This window comes from Leptopilina heterotoma, unplaced genomic scaffold (assembly GCF_015476425.1).
Source record: "Leptopilina heterotoma isolate Lh14 unplaced genomic scaffold, ASM1547642v1 Lhet_18, whole genome shotgun sequence".
NCBI classification, from domain to species: Eukaryota; Metazoa; Arthropoda; class Insecta; order Hymenoptera; family Figitidae; genus Leptopilina; species Leptopilina heterotoma.
Window position 1 is genome coordinate 430,530 of NW_025110896.1, and position 24,336 is coordinate 454,865.

Here is a 24,336-nt window from a genome sequence, read left to right on the forward strand (position 1 = left end):
ATGAAATTTGTTATTATTAATGAAAGTATTTGAATTATTGTGAAGAATTTTATATCACTTTTGTTAAATAATTGAATTTTTCGAAATTTTTTTGAAAATTCTATTCTAAATTAATTGAATTCCTGTGGAAAATTTATTATTTATGAAAATAATTAAATTTTGGATAAAATTTATGATTTTTTTCTTTTGCAATAATTGAATTCTTTTGCGAAATTTTATTAAAACTTGCATGAACATAATTGCTTTTTTTTGAAGAAATTCAATTATAATTAAAAACTCTAACATCAGTTTTATTATAAGTAAAAATAATTGAATCCTTAAGAAGAATTTTATTACTCTTGAAAATAATTGAATTTCTGCAATAATTCGTAACTTCTCTAAAATTAAATTTTTTCCAACGTTTTTAACTAAAATTCTTCAATAAATACATTATTTTTAATAATTTTTAAAAAAGTTCTTTGAGAATTTTTAAATTCATTCGTTTACAATTCAATTTTACAAAATTTCAATTATTCGGAAATTCTGAAATTAAATATATATATTGCAAAATAAAAACTTGAAATAATTTCAATAAAAATCCTATTAAACTTTTAAAAAGAATTAATTCTACAGAATGGTTTGTCAAAAATATGAAAAATTAAGAATTTAAATGATTTTAATTTGAAACTTTTTTAAAATTTAATTATTTCTAAAAATCCACTTTATAATGCTTTTAATATTTAATTATAATCTAAAATTTTAACTGAAATTCATTTTTAAAACCATTTTTATTAGTAGATTCTACGAGAATTCAATTATTTAAATACAAAAATAAATAATTTATTAATTTCATGATTCTTGAAATTAAATTCTCATAAAAAATGTTATCAACAAATTTTTTAAATCATTAAATTCTTTGGACGAATTTTAATAAAATTTTTAAGAATAATTACATTTTTCGAGGAATTCGATTAAAATTGCATTAAAAATATTTGAAATTCTGCAATGAGTTTTATTATTTATGAAAATAATTGAATTCCTCAAAGAATTTTATTATTTATAAAAATAATTGAATCCCTGTAAAAATGTTATTATTTATGAAAATAATTGAATTATTGCAAAGAAATTTGTAAAAAAAAATTTTAAATAATTGAATTCCTGTAAAAATTTTTATTATTTTTGAAAATAATTGAATGTTTGCGTAGAATTTTATTCAAATTTTTTTTAATAATGGAATTCTTTTGGAAAATTTTATTGAAATAGCAGATATTGAAAATCATGGAATTTTAGAAGACTTTTGAAAATAATTGAAATTTTGACTAGAATTTGATTAAAATTTTGTAAAATAATTGAATATCAGAGAATAATTTTATTATTTATAAAGAGAATTGAAATATTGACGAAATTTTTTTTTAATTTTTGAACACAATTGAATTTAGTAACTATGTTACTAAGTTAGTTAGTAACTAAGTTATTAACTTACTATTTTCCCTGGAGAAGCTAAATTCGTTGAATTTTTACAAATCGTTGACTTTGGTGTTTTATTTAAAGTAAAATTTCATTTATAGTTAAAAATAACACCAAAATAGATTATTTTAATCCTTTCTGGTGTTAATTTAATCCTAGAGAGATTAAACTGTTGCAAATTATTTTAATCCATTTTGGTGTTATTTTAACACCTCATGTTTTACTGTGTAAAAAATAAAATCAAAAGAAGTAAAAATCTATCGTTAAATATTTAGAAAAAATTTATAAATTAAAATTATTTTTTTGTACAAAATTTTCGAAATAAAACAAAAAATTGTTTACTCCGGTCGTCATAAGGGATTAACAAGCAATTTACCTTGATTATGCAGTTTCCATTGATTGGCAATAAGAAAACGTACATTTCCGATGAAATATGTGTCTTTGCATCGGGAATGATTATAAAGAAGATAAAAATCCTCTTGAATGCATCGCATCATTCTTGCTTAAAAAAAAAAGAAAAAATTCCCAGCGCCACAACATAAAAGAAAGGGGAGCTTGAATTTCTAATGTGAATCTGGAAATAATTTCTTAATAAGTTCGTCGTCGTCGTCGTCGTCTGAATTTCGTATCCTCGAATAAGCGCCACTACAAAAAAAATTTGCTTTTTCAAACTTTTGTATATTTTTCGTGAAACATGATCACCTGCGTCGAACAATATTGTACTTGGGCAACATTAAAATCCTTTAGGATTCAATCAAAGTTCCAATAATCCGATAAAAAATGCCTATCTATTATACATCCGATGCAAAATCAGAAAGGATGTCAGGCGAGATGATTTAGTGCAAAGCGATATCGATAATTGAAACCAGTTATGACGGACAGTATATAGACTGTATAACGAGAAGTGAAAAAAAAGTTCCAAGACAGAAAAAGGAACAAGAAAACCGGATCCAATCACAGGAGTCGTTTCTCTGATAATTCGCGACGTTCCCCTCTTTCTCTGCCCTCAGGGGGGGTTTTTCAACCTGCGTGTGTAACTCTCTCGAATGAGGTATGAATCCAAAGAGAAAATCATTATAATTTTCTCTGGATAGAATTTTTTTTTCGTTCATAAACTTTTCTTTCTTCTATTTTTGGCAATTTATCCACGATTGCTTTTGAAAAATAAAATTAAAAAAAACCATAAATAAATACAATCTCAAAAGAATTATAAACAATCTAATACAATAAAGAAAAAAATGCAGAAGAAGAAGAAAACCAAGAAATAAAAATTTTACTTTGTCCTAACGAAAATTGCTCCACATATCAGAAAAATGAAATCATTTATCAGAGAAATATCGCTCATCGTCAAGGCAAACATATACGCACGATTATCGTATGACTGAATCGCATTTTATTACCGGCTGTTAAGGAAAATTGTAAAGAACCGTGGAAATAAATGCTATTCAATGTCATACATATATATACAGCTTGGAAGAAAGATGAAGGAAGAGGGAGTTAGCGGAGAAGGACCAAGATAAATTCCAAGATAGTCATTCAAATCTGCCTGTAATGATTTCCATCCCGAATCGATTTCAAAAGTCCCCTGGGAATCTCTTGTATCGGGGAGAATTCGACCCTCTAGTTCTACTCTAGTATATACAACACATACACAATGTCAACTCAACCCCCTCCCCACTTCACTTCATTCTTTTTTTTTTATGAGCGAACTGCATTTGCGAGGGTTGCAACCTCTTTCTCTCGTCTTATCTATCCAAGGATTAACTTATCTCGCGCTTATTATTTTCTTAATCTACGTTTAAATACTCATATATTAGTATTAACTTTGCTCATGATCGATATTGCCTTTTCTTTTGTTGATGACTCTCACTTTGTTTTCTCTGCTTTTCCGTACAAAAATAAATGCGGATAGAACTGTTGTATTCAAATTTGAAAAATTTTCCACTTATTTGAAACAAATAAATTTTATTTATTCTATAAATATTTTTGGAAAAAATATAATTTATTAAATATAATTAATTATATACATTAAATATAATTTATTCTACTCAAAGAAAAATATGTATTTCATTTCATTTTATTCAATTATTGATTGAACTTCAAGTATTTAAATATAGAAAATAAAATTTCCTTGTTTTTTTAGAAATCAATTAAATTGAAAGTTTATTTGAAACAAATAAAAATGTATATTTGGCTGTAAGATAAATATTCGTTTTAAAATGTCTCTAAAATTCTAGACTTTCAAACGAAAGGAATTTATTTATTTCTTCTTTATAGTTTATCATAATAATAATAATATTGCCTAACGTATATCAGAAAATAATTTTAAAATCTCTGAATGTTAAATTTATATTTAGACTTTTTATTGTATTTAGTGATTTTAGAAAATATTTATATCGACAAAAAAAGATTTCGTTCATTTTTACATTCGGAATCTATTTAACTACTCGATTTACTTCAACGAAAGAAATTTTATATAATTCAAATAAATAATTTCTCTGGGTATGAGAAAGAAGAAAAATGGAGAAAAAAGAAAAAAAAGAAACAGAACAAGTAGAGGAAAAAGAGAAAGGGGAAAGAAAAAAACGAAAAGAAACATTAATTATAGAAGAAAAAGAAGAAATGAGGATAGAAATTAAAAAGAAACTAAAGAAAAAAAAACAGAAAAAGAGGACAATAATGAAAAAGAAAAGAAAAACAGAAAAAGTAGAGAAAAAGAAAAACACAAAAAAGCAGAAAGACTAGAAAAAAAGAAAAAGGAAAGAAACACTGAAAAGAAACAGAAAAATTAAAAAAATTTCAAAAAAAACAGAAAAGATAAAACAAAAAAAGGTAAATGAAAAAGAAGACAAAAGGACGTAAAAGGAAAGAAAATCTCGAGAAAAAACAAAAAAAAGTAAATTAAAAAAAATAAAGAAACGAAAAAACGAAGAGAAACCGAAATTTTAGAAGAAAAAGAAGAAAAGAGAATAAAAAATAAAAAGAAACGAAAAAAGAAAATGAAGAAAGAAGAAGTAAAGAGAAAATGGAAAAAAACAGATAAAGTAGAAGAAAAAGAAAATAAGTCAGAAAAGGTAAACGAACAGAAAAAGTAGAAAAAACAGAAAAGGAAAACCAACATAAAAAAGAAAAAGAAACAGAAAAAGTAGAGAAAAAGAAGAAAAAAGGAAAAATCATGGAAATCATGGAAAAGAAAATAAAAACGAAAAAACAAAAAAAGTAGAAGGAAAAGAGAAAAGGGAAAGAAAAAACAAAAAGAAAGATAAATTATAGAAGAAATGAGGACAGAAATTAAAAAGAAACTAAAGAAAAAAATAAAGAAATAGGAGACAATCATAGAAAAGGAAAGAAAAACTCGAAAAAAAACAGAAAAAGTAGAATAAATAGAGAAAAAGAAGAAGAAACAGAAAAAGTAGAAAAAAAAATTCCAAAAAATTAAAGTATAGAAGAGAAATAGGAAAAGAAATGGAAAAAGTAAAAGAAACAGAAGAGAAAAGGACAATAATGGAAAAGGAAAGAAAAACACGAAAAAACAGAAAAAGTAGAAGAAAAAAAGAAAAAGGAAAGAAACACTAAAGTGAAACAGAAAAAGTAGAAGAAAGAAAAAAACATTTCAAAAAAATAAACAGAAAAAATAAAACAAAAAAAAGTTAAATGAAAAAAAAGACAAAAAGACGTAAAAGGAAAGAAAATCAAGAAAAAAAAGTAGAAGAAAAAAATAAAGAAACGAAAAAACGAAGAGAAACAGAAATTTTAGAAGAAAAAGAAGAAAAGAGGATAAAAAGAAAAAGAAACGAAAAAAGAAAATGAAGAAAGAAGAACTAAACAGAAAATGGAAAAGAAACAGAAAAAGAAAAAAAGGCAGAAAAGGTAAACGAACAGAAAAAGAAGAAAAAAACAGAAAAGGAAAACGAACAGAGAAAATAATGAAAAGAAACAGAAAAACTATAAGAGAAAGAAGAAAAAAACCGAAAAGAAGAACTACCAGAAAAAAGGAAAAAGAAACAGAAAAAATAGAAGAAAAAGAAGAAGAAACACTTTCTTCAAAATAATTTTTAAAAAACCACAAAATCCAGAACAAAAAAACCCCAAGAATGAAAATTGAAAAAAAGCAAGATTAATGAGATTTTTGTCATTTGAATGAGCCGGCTGTAAAAATGATCAAGTATTCGAGATTGTTTAAGCTTAATGCAAGCTCGTTCATGGGTGCGTGTTGGGGTTGAAACTTGAAAGTAGGAAGAGCTTATAACGGGCTTGCGAGTTAGTTACAATTTCCTGTTGTTCATTCATTTAAAATAACGGCGCGGCGCAGCACGAATCCAAACCCCCCCCACCCCCTCCTCATCCCTCTTCATCCTCCCCACTACCAGCACCGCACCACGAACCGTAAATGTTTTCCCGGAACTAATTAGCATTTAGCATTTTTAATCCGGTGAAAAAGCTCGCTCACGTGTACTTGTTCCAGTTCGTTAGAAATGGTTTTGGCATTAGCGTGATTCACGATGCCAGCGTCTTTTCCAAATTAAAATATTTACCTTTCCAATATATTAAAAATACATATGTTATGAGTCGTTCATATTCATAAACATTTTTTTTCTGTTCTAAATTAATTTTTTTTTTTCCTTTCTTCTTTTACTTTTGGCCTTTTTTTACTTTCTTTCTTTTTTAATTTTGTTGTTACTGTTTTTTAATAAATATTTTTCGTTACTATTTGTCCTTTGTATTATGTTCTTGAATTTTTGAACTTCTAAATGAACGTAAATTTTTTTAACTTCTTTTTATTTTATTATAATAAAATTATAAATTTTATAATTTTTTTTAACTTCTTTTTTGAATTTTATCAAATTTTTTTTGAATTTTATTAAATATTCGGCTGAATATTGAAACAATTAATTGTTGAGTAAGCATGCGATACTTTTACTTTATTTTTTAATAGTAGTATAAAAATTTTCTTATAATATTAAAACAGAATGATTTTGTTCATTTAAACGTTCAAAAAATTAAGGTTTCAAGAAAAATGTAATTTTGTCATTCTCTAATTTTCAAACAGAATTTTGAATTTTTTTGTAATTTCTACTAAAAAAAAATTTAAGGATAATTCAATTTTATTAAAAGTTTATTTTTAGTAGAAAACATTTGATTGAAAACTTTAAGAGCAATTTACATTTTTATAAAAATAATTCTTATCACTCCTGCTAATTGTCCTCGACTATTTTCAAAAATTAAAATAAAAATTCTTGAGAAAAATTCTATTTGTTTTTAAAAGAAATTAAAGAAAATTTCAATAACTTCTTTCCATAATTTAATAATTCAATAAATAATAAAATTTTTTAAATCCAAGTATCTTTAAAAAATTAAATTAAAATCTCTCTTCTAAAGCCAAAATTTGCCTTTTCGAGCAAAAAATATTCAAAGAAATCAAATATGCCACAGAATCAGTAAATAAATTACGATTATCAGAAGAAAAATAAGACAAGAAGTTCCCATTAGACCATATAAGTGGGATCAGAACAAAAGTTGCGTGTTGGAAAAGAAGAGTTCGACTATTATATATAAAAGCGATGAAATTGAAGAAAATTTTTAAAAGGTCGGATGATTTTGATTTGAGAGAGAGAGAGAGGGGGGGAAAATAATAGAGGAGAGGAGAGAAAAAGAGCGAGATTCTATGGAAACTGTCTGCGTTTGTGTAGCCAATTATTGCGAATTTATAACCGAGAATTTCATTCAACTAGAAGGCAGGCAGGCGCTCCCACTTGGCCGCGTGCACATTTTCCAAATCGGGTAAGAATCGGCACGATTTACATGCCGTTATAAACTCGTATTTGACTCGTAAAACTCGACGGTTTTATATATAAAAGCGTCCGAGTTCATGTGTAAAGGTGTTTCAATAGACGATTGCCATCGAATTCATTCTTCTCACAACGAATACAATGCACGCCTCACAAATTTATATCGACTTTCACAGTTTATGACTATACCGACCCGATGACACTAGCGATTTTTCGCAAGAACAATTGCCATAAAGAAAAATATTCCTCACGTCGCGTTATATTCCTAACAACTGAAAATATTGTATTATCTTCACTTTTATGTACGCAGTGTTATTATTTTTCTTAATATTGTTTTGTTATTTAGTTGTTTATTCTTTTGTTATTTACTCTTTAAATTTGAATTAGTAAAAATGTTTACTAATTTAAATTTGTGACTGACTTTTTGTTTTTGCTTTCGAATTAGTAAATTTTAATAAGAAGTTAGTGAAAATAATTATATTTATTAGTAAAATTTACTAATTCAGAAGCAAAAATTACTATTTGCTAACTAAAAAAATTTACTAATTTACTAATTCAAAAGTAAAATGTCAATGACTAATTAAAATTAGTAAACATTTTTAATAATTCAAATTTAGAGTAAAAAGTTTACTATTTTGCAAAAGCAAAAAGTCATTGACTAATTAAAATTAGTGAACATTTTTACTAATCCAAATTTAGAGAATAAAAAGTTTGCTATTAATGTAATGAAAAGTAAAAGGAATTAAAAATTATAAGTTAAACAAATAAATAAAGACGAACAAAAAGAAGGAGTAAAAAGTATATCTAGAGAAACATGAAGCAATTTAGATAATAAGTTTATGGCGAATTTTTCAAAGATTAATGATGGTTGAGAAGGAAAATATATATATAGAGAAGCGATTGTCGCGTGACAAGTACTTGTTTAAAATAGGTAGACGTTACCTACTTTCTGAAATTATTTTCTATCGCGTCGTCGTGAACTCGGCCTATAGGTAAGTGCCTATAGGTAAGCGCGACCGTTTTAGCAAGATTAAATCATCTTGGGGTTGGTCTGTTACGGAGCTAGGTTACAAAAGAAGGGATGGGGTCGGAGGGCGAGTAGAGAACGATGTTAGTTTTAGCTGATTAAATTACTAAGCCGTGGTAGCTGTGCACTCGCACAGAGAGACGGGTCGACGATTATTCGCGATCCATTCCTTTTATTAATCGGCGTCAACTCAAATTGAATTCGTTTTCATCTCAAATCCACCACTGCCGTTCAAAAAAAAAAAAATAAATAAAGAAAATTTTACAATTCATTCTACAATTTTTGATAGTTTGAAATTTAAAATATAATCTTCTTTTCTCCCTCTCTCTCTCTCAAATAAAAATCATTAGTTGGGGTATTTTGGTACCCCAATGTGTACGAATTTCTTTAATTGTATAATTATTCTAAAATATAAAATCAGTTGAAATTTATATAATTTAAAACCTTTATGAATTTAATTAAAAATTCTTGAAAAACTAGATTATTTACAAAAATTTTAATGAAATTATTTAACAAAAACTCAATTATTTTGAATATATAAGGACTATTCAAATTTTTTTAAAATAAATAATTGAAATTTAAATAGTCAAAGATTTGCATAATTTGACAAATGAATTCATTAATCTTAAATTATGTTAAGAAATTTTAATAATTTAAAATTTCTTTACATAAAATTCATAATTGATTAAAATGTATTAACAAATTTGTTTTTATCAATTATAGAAATTTAAATGGATTAGAAGATGGAACATTTTGAATTGAATTAAAATGTGAATAAAATTAAATTTTCTTGACTAAAATATGATTAAATTAAGTAAAATTCGAATAAAGTTTGAATTTGGAATTAAATTGAAATTTAGATGAATCATATGGAAAATACTTGAAATTTTGATAAATTAATTGAAAAATAGATCAAATTTCGATAAATTAAATGGAAAATAACAGAAATTTGGATAAATCAATTTGAATTATTTGCAATTTGGAAAAATAAATCAATTGGAAAATAATTAAAATTTTGAAAAATTAATTGGAATTTGGATAAATTAATTTAAAACTAGATTTACATTTTTATAAATTAAATAAAAAAAATTGAAATTTACATAACTTAATTTGAATTATTTGCAACTTGAATAAATAAATCAATTGGAAAATAATTGAAATTTTGATAAATTAATTGAAAAATAGTTTCGACGACCCTAATAAATTAGGGACGCTTTCATGAAGCTTCTCTCTCAATTTAAATTAGTTTTTTGAATTAGAAAATTTTAGTCAAACATATTTTTATTTTTATTAATATATTAATTTATTAGAACAATTCACGAATTCGAAATCTACCGATTTGTTATTAAAATTTAATAATAATTATGCTACTATTATGACTTTATAATTAATTTTTTTGATAGTGACGCAAAATTCTTATAATGAAAATTTAATTTGAAGAAGAAATAAATAAATTTCACTCATTTAAAAGTTCAGAATTTCTTGTAAAGCATTTTTGGTAAATTTTATTACTTTTGGAGTAAATTCAGGGTTCATAGAGAAATCCAAACTTAAAATTCCATACCTTTTCCATGATTTCCGGGTCAAATTTTGAGGAAATTCCAATGGAATTTTAAATTTAATTTCCACGTCGTAACCGAATTTTTTAAAATTCAACATTTTTTCTTCTTTTTATAGCATTTAGCTTCATTATTTTTGGGCTCTTCAAAAATACTTTACTTATTTAATAGTCTTCAACCTTTAGTAAAAAATCTAAAATTATCGAAAATTATCAAAAATTCAAAAATCCGAATTTCTTAAAATTCAACATTTTTCCTTCTTGTTTATGGCATTTAGCTTTATTATTTTTGTGCTCTTTAAAAACACTTTACTTATTTAATAGTCTCGACTCTTTGGTAAAAAATCTAAAATTATCGAAAATTATCAAAAATTCAAAAATCCGAATTTGTTAAAATTAAACATTTTTTCCTCTCTTTTATGGGATTTAGCTTCATTATTTTTGTGCTTTTGGAAAATACTTTACTTATTTAATAGTCTCGACTCTTTGGTAAAAAATCTAAAATTATCGAAAATTATCAAAAATTCAAAAATCCGAATTTCTTAATTCAACATTTTTTCCTCTCTTTTATGGGATTTAGCTTTATTATTTTTGTGCTTTTAGAAAATAATTTACATAGTTAATAGTCTCGACTCTTTGGTAAAAAATCTAAAATTATCGAAAATTATCAAAAATTCAAAAATCCGAATTTCTTAAAATTAAACATTTTTCATTCTCTTTTATGGGATTTAGCTTCATTATTTTTGTGCTTTTGGAAAATACTTTACTTATTTAATAGTCTCGAATCTTTGGTAAAAAATCTAAAATTATCGAAAATTATCAAAAATTCAAAAATCCGAATTTCTTAAAATTCAACATTTTTTCCTCTCTTTTATGGGATTTAGCTTCATTATTTTTGTGCTCTTTAAAAACACTTTACTTATTTAATAGTCTCCATCCTTTTGTAGAAAATCTAATATTATCTTAAAATTTCTAATTGAATTTCTATTAAAGAAAAAAATGGAAAAAGGAAAAATTTAGAAACTTTAAAAATTCCAGGCCTTTTTCATGATTTCTCTGATTTCCAGAAGCCTTTTAAAAATCCCATACCATTTCCATGATTTCCATGGTTTCCAGATTCTGTAGGAACCCTGAAATTTTGCTACGTTCAAAGAACATATTTGTAAAAATTAAAAAATGAGTAAAATTTACTTCGAAACTAGTGAAAGTTACCAAAAAATGCTTTACCAGAAACGTTTTGCTATAAAAGTAGTAAAAGTTACTATATATTTTTCTCCGTGTATAAATTCAAAATCTACTCATTTTTTAGAAAAATTTACTTATTCAAAATCCACTAATTTATCAGTAAAGTTCAGAAATTTATTCATAAAATTCATTAATTCATAATTCTATAATTTATAAGTAATGTTCACTAATTCAGAAACTATTAATTTATTAGTAAAATTTACAAATTTAAAAGCAAGAAGTCAGTTACTAATTCTAATTAGTAAACATCTTTACTAATTCAAATTTAAAGAGTTGTAAACTTTCGTAATATTTGTAGAATTTTAACATTTTCTCATCACTTTTGATAAAAATCCCTGATGACATTTTCTTAACCTGTGTCAACCCTGTTTAAATATTTAATTCACGATTAAAACAAAAACAAACAAAAGAAAACATTTTAATATACAACTCGACAATCTGACAAAATACTGAGCCCGGCAGTTACACAAACTCGAGCTTGCAACCAACATGAAACATGAAAACAAAGATAATTCCCTGTTTTATGGAATGTGACATACAGAGGACTTAGAAGACTTGTTAGAGGAACGTCTTTGTATGAAATGATTATAGTAGGTGCGAATGTAGTTGCCAGTAAAGTGTGCGAGGGATATTCAAAGAGCAAAAGGAGAGAAAAAATCACCCTTTGCCAGACATAAAGTCCTTATCCTGCTCGTAATCTGTCGGCGTATTTGCGTTTGCTCGAAGGTTATGATCCTTCTTAGGGTGCTATCGTCGCGTCAGGATCTCCCCATCCTTTGAGTTAGGTGCGGGACATGAGAAAGGAGGAGTGAGAGAGGTGGGTGGTGGTGGTGGTGAACACGTGGTTCCTGCTACGTATACATTGGGGGTTCGCCACGTGGCGCAGATAACGGGACACTACAGTCGCGCAAATGCTGCTGTATTCCTGGGGTTGAAATCAACCCCCCGGAAAATTAAGTGCTTGTACGAACTACGATAACGCCACTTTAGCTGAGAGCATGCGCGACACCAGCCAAACCCGATTTGTTCGCAGTGCGCGCTCAACCGGAAGTTATACCCTTTCAAAACCGGTGAATTTAGAAACAAAAACAAAAAAATAAACAACAAACATACTCTCTAAATTTGAATTAGTAAAAATGTTTACTAATTTGAATTAGTGACTGACTTTTTGCTTTTGAATTAGTAAATTTTACTAATAAATTAGTAGTCTTACTTTATTTTACTATTAATTAGTAAAATTTACTAATTTAAAAGCAAAAAGTCAGTCACTAATTCGAATTAGTAAACATTTTTACTAATTCAAGTTTAGAGAGTGCAAAATAAGAATTTTTGCGAAATAAACCTTTATAGTTATTCTGCAGATATCAAATTGAGACAAAAAACGAATCAAAAGTGTTGTATCGCAACACTTTTGATTCGTTTTTTGTCTCAATTTGACATATACAGAAAAACTGTGTTATTCTAATTAAGCAAATAATCATTTGTTGTAGATAATAAATATTTTATGAATTCTTACCTGTTTCGTGACGGAGTCGATCAGCCTCACAAAAATATCCTGCTCCTGCCTGACACCTGAAACAGAAAAAATAGTCTTTCTTTATCCTCATTGAAATTTCAGTAGTAAAAAAATTTTTGGTCAGACAATTTTTCTTGCCTTGCCTATAAAGTTAAAATTCGTTCACAGAAAAAACGGTAATCTAATTTTAAGAAGCTCCTACTTAAATAGGAGCCATAAAAAGGCGCCATCCAAAGTTTTATTAAAATTCTTTATAACAATTCAGTTATTTATTATTAAGAAAATTTTCAAAAAATTCCTCGAAAGAATTCAATTATTTTTCTTAGTAATAAAATTCTATTGTAGGAATTTGATTATTTTTTTGAAATTAAAAAAAATTATAAGAATTCAATTATTTTTAATGCCATTTTAACTAAATTTCTAGAAAGAATGCAAATAAATTTTGTTTACAATTTCGTGAAATTTCATGAAAGAATTCAATTATTTGGAAAATTTTTTATAAAACTTTTTAATAGAATTCAATTATTTTTAACGAAATAGTAATTAAATTACTGGAAAGAATTCAATTATTTTTATAAATAATAAAATTAAAAACCCAAATTTATTAAATTTTTTCTAGGAATTCAATTAAAATGGCATAAAAAATAATTAAATTTTTTCTAGGAATCTAATTAAAATACTAAAAAAAATAATTGAATTTTTATAAAAAAATTTTTTTTTAATTTAAAAAAAATAATTGAATTCCTATAAAGAATTTCATTATTAATAAAAATAATTGAATTGTTTCGAGGAATTTAGATAAAATTGCATTGAAAGTATTTCGTTATAAAGAATTTTACTATTTATAAAAATAAATGGATTCTTAACAGGAATTCAATTATTATTGTATTAAAAATAATTGAATTCTAATAAAAATTTTTATTAAAAATTTGGCAAATAATTGAATTCTGTCAAAAAATTTTTTAAACAAAATTTATTGCATTTTTTCTAGGAATTTAGTTAAAATGTCATTAAAAATAATTGAATTCTTATAATGGTTTTTTTAATTTAAAAAAAATAATTGAATTCTTTCGAGGAGTTTAATGAAAATTTTCTTAATAATAAATAATTGAATTGCTATAAAGAATTTTAATAAAAATTCGGAAAATAATGGAATTTTTTCGATAAGCTTTATGAAAATTATAAAGGAAAAAAAATAATTGAATTCTTACGGAGAATTTTATTAAAATTTTTGAAATTAATTGAACTGCTTTTGAAGAATTTTATTAAAATTTTTGAAAATAATAAATAAAATAATAAGAAATTCGTTAACTACTTAATAAGTAAATTATTATGAATAATAATTAAATCCTTGAAAGAATTCAATTATTTTTGTTAATAAATAAAATTCTATTGTAGAAATTCAATTATTTTTTTTAAATTAAAAAAAATTAAAATAATTCAATTATTTTTAATGCCAATTAACTGAATTCCTAGAAAAAATTCAATAAATTTTGTTTATAATTTCGTGAAATTTCTCGAAAGAATTCAATTATTTTTCAAATTTTTGATAAAACTTTTTAATAGAATTCAATTATTTTTAACGAAATAATAATTAAATTTCTGGAAAGAATTAAATTATTTCTATACATAATAAAATTTTTTTAATAAAATACTTTCATTGCAATTGTAATTAAATCTCTCGAAAAAATTCAATTATTTTTGTTAAGAGTGAAATTCTTTGAAGGAATTCAATTATTTTTGTTAAGAGTGAAATTCTTTGAAGGAATTCAATTATTTTTCTTTAATTAAAAAAAAAAAAATTTTATAATAATTTAATTATTTTTTATGACATTTTAATGAAATGCCTAGAAAAAATTGAATTATTTTTTATGCTAATTTAATTGAATTCCTAGAAAAAATTCAATAAATTTTGTTTACAATTTTGAATTTAATTATTTTCCAAATTTTTGATAAAACTTTTTATAAGAATTCAATTATTTATTATTAAGGAAATTTCCATTAAATTCCTAGAAAGAAATCAATTATTTTTATAACTAATAAAATTCTTTATAATAAAATACTTTCAACGCAATTTTAACTTATAATTATAACTGAATTTTATTTTTTATTTACGGAATTTTTTTTTCGGGTCAATGAGGTGAATAATTAATTATAGCTCGGATATTTTGGTGATGTGTATGGTCCAGGGAAGATAGTGTAGCTGCAAAAGTAACTTCCGGTAAGCCGCGAAGGTTTCTCGAGGTAATTTGTGAGCTAGTTTCGGGTGGACTATAATAATCCACGGTATGAACGTTATGCGGTGTAAGTATGCACCTCAGCCGGTTGTTGGGCCAACGGAATTTAGAAGTCTTATGTTGGGATTACTCCAGATTAAACTGGACGTGCAAGACAAAATTTGTATACGAGGGCATTTGTTTACCTGAAGGACGACATCAACTAACACCTGAAAACTCATTTATCTTACATTATATATCTTTTACCAAATTTTATTTATTTTACTTATCAAAATTTATTTATTTTAATTTTTTTTTATTTATTATAATTGGGGCCAGAAAGTAACGATTTCAAAATTTATTTTATTTACTTTAAAATTACTTTATTTTATTTTTTTTAATTGTTGTCAATTAGGGGCTAGAATAAATAATGATTTGAAAATTTATTTTACTTACTTTAAAATTACTTCATTTTAATTTTTTTTATTTATTGATAATTAGGGGCTGGAATAAGTAATGATTTCAAAATTTATTTTATTTATTTTAAGTTTTACTTATTTTAATTTTTATTAAAATTTCACTAAAAGTAATTAAATTCTTATCAGAAATTTCATCAAAAATTCCAAAAATAATTTAATACTTTCAAGAATTTTTTTTTAAAAAATTGTCAATAAAATAATTGAAATAATTTGAGAAATTTCGAGAAATTTCGAGAAATTGTAAACAGAATTTATTGAATTTTTTCTAAGAATTCAATTACAATGGCATAAAAAAAATTGGACTTTTATAAAAAAATTTTTTTTTTTATTTAAAGAAAAGTAATTGAATTCCTCCAAAGAATTTGACTCTTAATAAAAATAATTGAATTTTTTTGATGAATTTAGTTAAAATTGCAATGAAAGTATTTTATTTTAAAGAATTTTATTATTTATAAAAATAATTGATTTCTCTCTAGGAATTTAATGAAAATTTCCTTATTAATAAATAATTGAATTGTTATAATGAATTTTAATAAAAATTTAATTAAAATTAATTAATTAATTAATTTAGTTAAAATTAAAAAATAACAGAATTTTTATAAAAAAAATTTCTTTTTTATTTAAAGAAAAATAATTGCGTTTTTTCTAGAAATTTAGTTAAAATGGCATTAAAAATAATTAATTTCTTATAATGGTTTTTTTAATTTAAAAAAAATAATTGAATTCCTAGAATAGAATTTTGTTATTAACAAAAAAAGTTGAATCCTTTCGAGGAATTGAATGAAAATTTCCTTAATAATAAATAATTGAATTCTTATAAAGAATTTTAATAAAAATTTTGAAAATAATTGAACTTTTTCGATAAAATTTATGAAAATTATAGAGAAAAAAAATTAAATTCATGCCAAAAATTTTATTATTTATAATAATAATTGAATTCTTATGGAGAATTTTATTAAATTTTTGAAATTAATTAAATTGCTTTTGAAGAAGTTTATTAAAATGTTTGAAAATAATAAATAAAATAATAAGAAATTTCTTAATTACTCAATAAGAGAATTTTTATTAATTTTGGAATATGAAATTATTCAAAAATTGAAGTTGATATTTAAGAATAAAAAATAAGAGCAATAATAATATTAGGATAATTCAAAGCGTAAGAAAAAGAAATTTTCTTATTTTAACATCAAAGTCTCAATAGAATTTAAAATAATGTCATTCATATAAAAAAGCAAAACAATAAATATTAATACAAGTATAAAAATTGCTCACTTTTTATGAGACAATTAAAATAGTTTGAATTCGAATTTTTGCAATAATTCCCTTCTTATTTTTGTTTTTCTGTTTTTGTTTATTTTTCTTTTCTTTCCATTTTTTTTTTTTTTTTATTGAAGGGGGAAAAAACATTTCGGTCCATCTTTTATTGAATTGTTTAAAAGGGAGCGAAAGGAAGAAAACGAGAGAAGAAGGCGAAGAGAAAGAAAAGAGAAGCTGAAAAGATGACAAAAAGAAGTAGATCCTGATTTGGAGGAGCTCGTGACGACTGCTGGATGGGATCACTCCTTATTTATTATTTAATTATAGATTTATTACCTCGTCGGTAGATCGGAGATGTGATGACGTGAACACCTGTATATCAACGCATCAACAGAGTATAAACTCCTTATCGTTTGCAATTTGTCTTTAAAGCCATAAAATGTTCAAATAAAATATTATTATATACTTCACAAAGAAAACAAACCATAAATAATTTTTTTCAATTTTTCCCTTTCTACTCAAGTCAGTAATTTTGTAAAAAATTTACGTCAAGTGTCGACAAAAAGTATTCAAACGTTTAATAATTATGAATTTATTCCTCAGGGGAATTAAAGTAAGTAAATTAAAGTAAAATAGTTTTTCCTTCAATTATAATTTTTTCAAGGAAAATTTTTTCGATTTTTGAAAAATGCGATGGAAACAAATGGAAATTGAAGAAGAAAATTAATACAAAAAAGGATTTTTTATAAAAACTGCAATATAAAATTTAAAGATTGGAAATAAATAAATTTATTCAATTTGCAAAATTAGGAATTTAAATTTAAAATTCCAGACTAAAGTAAAGGGAAAGATAATAAGGGAATTAAATGATAATTAGGGACTATTAACAACAGTCAAAAGTGCCAGAGTGAATCTGACGAGTCGAAAGAAGAAATCGAAGAAAAATAACTCGAAAAAGAAGAAGAGAGGAAAAGACGTGAGGACCAGGTCGCGATTCTAAAAGATCTCCGTCAGTTTTTCTGACTTTTGCAACAGTTATAGTTATTTCTTGTTCGCAATGTTGGCAACACGTTTTCGTCTCCCAAGATGGTAGGACGGCCCTTCAGAAAGTTCCAGCGGCAAAAATCTCGCATTGATCGATCGGAACTCAAAGCGAATGGATAAAAAGTATTTGCTCAAGAGAGAAAGAAAGAGAGAAATGTAACAAAAGAGAGAAAGAAAGAAAGAAAGAGAGAAAGATAAAGGGAAAATAAGAGAGAAATATTAAAAGAAAGAAAGAGAGAAAGAAAGATAAGAAAAGAAAGAAGCAACTAAATAAGAAAACCGAAGTTTATTTTATGATCCATGTGGGAAGAAAACATATATGGCACACATTGACAATAAGAACTGCACTTATTTCAAAATCATGACTTTTTTTCTATCCTCAACCATTAATGAAAATTCAAACTCATGTAATAGCACTTGTGCACGTTTTTGTCTTTCGAGACTGATTTATATAGAAGAATTACTTTAAAAATGATTATCATTGAATTGTCCCGAGGATCTCAAGTTCAGTTTGATTGATTCACTTCTTTTGAAGAAAAATATTCTCCCTTCAATTTTTTTTCATCTACCAATAAAATTTCAGACTATTTCCGTATTATTGAAAAATTAAAGAAAAAATACTAAATACTACTTTCGATTGAATTTCTCGTCATTTCCTTAATTTCGCCTAATTTTCCCAAACCCTATTTTGAAGATATTGAATTCATATTTTCAATTTTTATTTAAAAATCCATAATTCATGAGAATAATGAAAATAAATTACGTATATACCAATTTTAAATTCAAAAAGAAAAAATTAAATAATAGTAAATTGTTAATTAATAGCAATACTCACCATTCGCATAAAGAAGCTGAAGACGATACTGAATTCCATTATTTGTCTTTTGCCCTTCGCTTTCCTGTAACAAAAAAATAAATATTATTGTACAAATTAACCTTTTTAATTACCATCACTTAAAAATATAATAATGATAATAATAAATAATAATAAAAAATAATATTTAAGAATAATTTTAATTACACATTAAAAGGAAGAAGAAAACATGATTTTAATATATGGTTTCTCGTGCAGTCCGCTAGCATAGGTAATAATCATTATATGCATTCAGAAAACAGGTCACCATCTTTGTATGTATATGTATATAACTCGCGATTCCTTTTTGTTTAATTAAATGCACCGGAGAAATACGATATCACGACACATCTATCTGTCTCACTTTTTCTTCCATCTCCCACTAATTATTAATTTCTTGATGTGACCATAAGAGCTTTGCCATTATGTTATATCGCGTGGCTCTCGTGATGCATAATTATCCATCCCTGTTGACGAGTCATGCGTGCATCACACCATCTGCCATATCGTTAGTAATGCATTTTTAACAATCAACCGGATCAAAGAAGGAATTTTTTTTTTTTTGGTTATAAAAGATTCTCTCGATATTGTAATGTATAGAACACAATATAAATGTAAACCACAATAAACAATAGAAATAGGTGAAAAGAAGAACCGCCTAGAACAACAACTATAAAATATTTATTGTTTTTATTTTATTAACTAAAGTATTTTAATATTTTTACTATCACAGTAAAACGTGAAGTGTTAAAATAACACCAGAATGGATTAAAATAATCTGCAACAGTTTAATCCCTCCAGGAGTAAATTAACACCAGAAAGGATTAAAATAATCTATTTTGGTGTTATTTTTAACTATGAATTAAATTTTACTTTAAGGGGACTTTCTGGTTTCGAATTTCAAAAAAATCGATTTTTTTTTTTTTGCTTAAAAATGTTCCTTAGTATCATAGAATTACTGTCCCAAAACGATTTTTAAAAAATATGTACAAAAACAAAAGTTATAACAATATTTATGACGGTATGTATTTCAACAACAATCTACAGTTATCTTATTTACATATTTGGTGTTCCTCTTTTATTGATATTAGCTTGAAACATGTTACTCGAGGGTTTTTGGGGTCGCTGATTACGAATTTGATGTCAGTTTTTGAAAATACAAAATGGCGGATCCAATATGGCGGACGAAAAAATAAAAATTCAACCGGATTTGCTTAAAACTTGTTACTCGGAGGTTTTTGGGGTCGCTGATTACGAATTTGATGTCAGTTTTTGAAAATACAAAATGGCGGATCTAATAAGGCGGACAAAGATTAAGAAATTAATTAAATTTAGTTGAAAATGGTTACTTGTGGCCTCTTGAGATTGCTAGTTATGAATATAGGCACAAAACATCAACGTTCTAGTTTTAAGCAAATCCGGTTGAATTTTTATTTTTTCGTCCGCCATATTAGATCCGCCATTTTGTATTTTCAAAAACTAACATCAAATTTGTAATTAGCGACCCCAAAAACCCCCGAGTAACAAGTTTTAAGCAAATCCGGTTGAATTTTTATTTTTTCGTCCGCCATATTGGATCCGCCATTTTGGATTTTCCAAAACGGACATCAAATTCGTAATCAGCGACCCCAAAAACAGCGGGATACGAAGTTCTGTTGTAATAAAAATTTGTTTGATATTCATGACTCAATGAATTATGTTATGAAAACTTTAAACGCGTTTTTCTCGAAAACTCATTTTTCAAACTGGTACAGAGCTTTTCTCGAAATCTACCGAACCGATTTTGAAATCCCAAAAATTTTTCGATTCTTTATTTAAAAAACTGGTGCCTAAACCTCTAAAAACTCATATTTCTACCGCCTGTGTTTTTATATGGAGGTAAATTGACCCAAAAACACGGCGTTTTTGGGAGTTTTTGAGAAAAATGTACATATAAAATAAAAAAACCTTTAAAAAAAATCGTTTTTGAGGTTTAGGCACAAGAATAAATCCTTATGAAGAGATTCCCGTTTGGAACTTGAATTTATGTATTACAGGTTGCCCGGAATCTAACGTACCAAAAAAAAGGTATCTTTTGGAAGACGCCACCTACAGCTATGAAATTGAACTAAATACACTCAAACATATTTTTTAAATTTTCTCTACGCAATGTGCTACAATGTCCAAAAATAGTTTTTACAATTTCTTTAATACTGTTCTTACAATAAAAGTTTTAAAACCTTCCTTTTTTGTCAATTCTAAACCAGAAAGTCCCCTTAAATAAAACACCAAAGTCAACGATTTGTAAAAATTCAACGATTTTAGCTTCTCCAGGGAGAATAGTAAGTTAGTAAGTTAGTTATTAACTTACTAACTAAATTAGTAACATAGTTACTAAATTCAATTGTGTTCAAAAATTTTTAAAAATTCTCGTCCAAATTTCAATTCTCTTCATAAATAATAAAATTATTCTCTGATATTCAATTATTTTACAAAATTTTAATCAAATTCTTGTCAAAATTTTAATTAATTTCAAAAGTTTTCTAAAATTCAATGATTTTTAATATCTACTATTTTAATAAAATTTTTCAAAAGAATTTCAATATTAAAAAAAAATTTTGAATAAAATTCTACGTAAACATTCAATTATTTTCAAAAATAATAAAATTTTTTACAGAAATTCAATTATTTACAAATTTTTTTATAAATTTCTTCGCAATACTTCAATTATTTTTATAAATAATAACATTTTTACAGGGATTCAATTACTTTTATAATAATAATAAAATTCTTTTAGGAATTCAATTATTTTCATAAATAAATAAAACTCATTGCAGAATTTAAATTATTTTTCATGCAATTTTAATCAAATTCCTCGAAAAATGTAATAATTCTTAAAAATTTTATTAAAATTCGTCCAAAGAATTTAATGATTTAAAAAATTTGTTGATAACATTTTTTATGAGAATTTAATTTCAAGAAACATGAAATCAATAAATTATTTATTTTTGTATTTAAATAATTGAATTCTCGTAGAATTTACTAATAAAAATGGTTTTAAAAATGAATTTCAGTTAAAATTTTAAATTATAATTAAATATTAAAAGCATTATAACGTGGATTTATAGAAATAATTAAATTTTGAAAAAGTTTCAAATTAAAATCATTGAAATTCTTAATTTTTCATATTTTTGACAAAAAATTATGTAGAACTAATTCTTTTTAAAAGTTCAATAGGATTTTTATTGAAATTATTTCAAGTTTTTATTTTTCAATATGTATTTAATTGCAGAATTTCCGAATAATGGAAATTTTGTAAAATTGAATTGTAAACGAATGAATTTGAAAATTCTCATAAAACTCATCGCAGCGTTTCAATTATTTTTCATACTATTATAATTGAATTCCTTGAAAAAAGTAATTATGTTCATGCAAGTTTTGATAAATTTCGACAAAAGAATTCAATTAGTTAAAAATTTGTTACTAAAATTCTTTATGAGAATTAAATTTTGAGAAACATTCAATTATTCAAAAAATTATTTACTTTTGCATTTAAATAATTAAATTCTTGTAAAATTTTCTAATAAAAATTGATTTTCATTTTATAAAAATAAATTTTAGTTAAAATTTTAGATTATAATTGAATATTAAAAGAAATATAGAGTGAATTTTTAGAAATAATTGAATTTTGAAATTAATTTTTTTTAAAAAGTTGAATTGAATTTTCTTTTATATTATTTGAAGTTTTTATTTTCTAATATGCATTTAATTAAAGAATTTAGGAATAATTGAAATTTCGTAAAATGAAATATGGTAAACAAATGGACTTGAAAATTGCCAAAGAACTATTTCGAAAGTTATTAAAAATAATTGATATAGAGTAAAAATGTAGTTAAAAAAATTTTTGAAAATAATAATTAAACTGAAATAATGAAAATAATTTTGAAGAAGTATAATATTCTTATAATATAAAATAATGATTTTATTACTTGGTCATCTTTAATTATTATAAAATATGAAGAAATCGAAGACTCGGAGTTGTCGATATCTTCATGTTTTATAGTTATAAAAAAATTTATTGAACTCAAATTTCATTCATTGTAAAAAATAACACCAAAATTAATTAGTTTAATCTTTTTTGGTGTTAATTTAATCTGCAACACTTTTTAATACCTCACTACTTACTATTAATATTTACTATTTTTTTTACTATTTACTATTTACTCCGGTTACTCTTCATTCTTTTTCCTTTTTTCTTTTGATCGAAAAAATTCGTTTTCTTTACTTTAAACATTTCTAAAAATTCTTCTTTTAAATATAATACAAAAAGTTTTAATTAAAATTGAATAGTTTCTGGATGAAACTAATTTTAGTTAAATTTGAAAAAATGTCAAATATTAGTTTTAATTCAAGACCGAAGATCTTAAAGTAAAATTTTCCATTAACAATATTAGGAGTATAGAGTTGCGTGCGCATCAGATTTCAAAAGCAAGTTTCAGTTAACAGCATCAACGACATAGAGATGGAGAATCAAGCCAATTACTCCGAAATTTCTGCACTCATGATTTCACGAAATAGTCACCTGGTTGCTCAGGCATGTGCAATTTAACGCACTGGTCAACCTACTTAACTAATTACACATGACCACGTGCTAGTGTTTACACTGGCTTTGTAAATGTATTGTAGGTAATCTCCGTCTCTCTCTCTCTCTCTCTCTCTCAGTTGCTCCCTACATCCATCTACCTTACTCTCGCTCTTACTCGTACACATACGTATATGTATAATTCACGTTGGTGGACAGTTGCATCGCGTGGTCTCCCTATTAATTAGGGTCATGCACCACGGACATACATCAACCCCCGGAGTAGAGAGAGGCGACTCATGACCACCTCTAGCAATGTTCCGTCAACCACCAACACACCCACGGAATTTACATATTTTCACGTCACTCTATTATTTAATATAAACCAACATTCTCATCAGTTTCAAGAGGTTTCGCTCTATATCAGAAATGGAGTCAACACTTTACTGGCGATTTGTCACTTTATACAATATAATTTTATTCTTTTCAGACTTTTTGCTATTTTATTGAATACAACTGTTTTTTTTTATTTTCTTTCCATTTGCGATCAACTTCGAGAATTTCTTTACTATTTTCTGAATTTTTCTCTTTATTGTAGACTTTATTGTCTTTATTGTAATTTGTAATAACTACAATCATTGTTCACTTTATTCTTTATTGTCAATCTTGTACTAAAGATTTAGTTCAACCACATGCCACCAGATGTCCTATGACTGCGCTTGCGCCACAATAACTCTCTCATTCGTAGGAAAAACCGCGCTTATTTCAAATTTTTTTTTTCTAATCAAAAGATAAATTTTACTACATTACTTTAAGTTTTACTTTTATCTACTTATTTTTATCACTTTATTTATTTATAATCACAGTTATTCTAAGATTATCAAATTAAAACGCTGCCTCGCAACAATTTTTCTTGGGAAAAATTTTATTAAAATCGAAAAGAATAATTGAATTATTTCAAAAAAAAAATCTAATTAAAATTGTATTTAAAATAAAATAATTTCTTTCGAACAATTTTATTAAAATATTTAAAAATAATTGAATTCCTGTGAAAAATTTTAATAGTTTTGTAAATAATTGTATTCTTCCAAAGAATTTTAAAACGACATTTTTTTAAATAATTGACTTTTTCGAGGAATTGAAATGGAATTTTTAAGAATAATTACATTTTTTTAGCAATACCTGTAAAATTGTATGAAAAACAATTGAAATCTTGCAATGAATTTTATTATTCATGAAAATAATTAAATTTTGCAAAGAATTTTATTAAAATTCCTCAAAATAATTAAATTCCTAAGAAGAATTTTATTATTTATGAAAATAATTGAATTATTGCGAGAAATTT

At 24.8% G+C, this 24,336-nt stretch overlaps 1 protein-coding gene across 6 annotated transcripts in view; it reads right to left on the minus strand.

The window, feature by feature from the left end:
- LOC122499931 (transcription factor collier) overlaps window positions 1–24,336 on the minus strand; it is a 181,482-nt gene that overhangs the window by 138,489 nt on the left and 18,657 nt on the right. For all 6 annotated transcript variants that reach the window (XR_006301410.1, XR_006301408.1, XR_006301409.1 and 3 more), the window contains exons 3-4: window positions 18,413–18,476; window positions 12,582–12,637 (exon numbers count right to left, since the gene is read on the minus strand). Coding sequence is in view for 3 of the 6 variants with exons in the window: in XM_043608530.1 (XP_043464465.1) it covers window positions 12,582–12,637; window positions 18,413–18,476 (120 nt within the window). In the remaining 3 variants the exon portion in view is untranslated. The remainder of the gene's footprint in view (window positions 1–12,581; window positions 12,638–18,412; window positions 18,477–24,336) is intronic.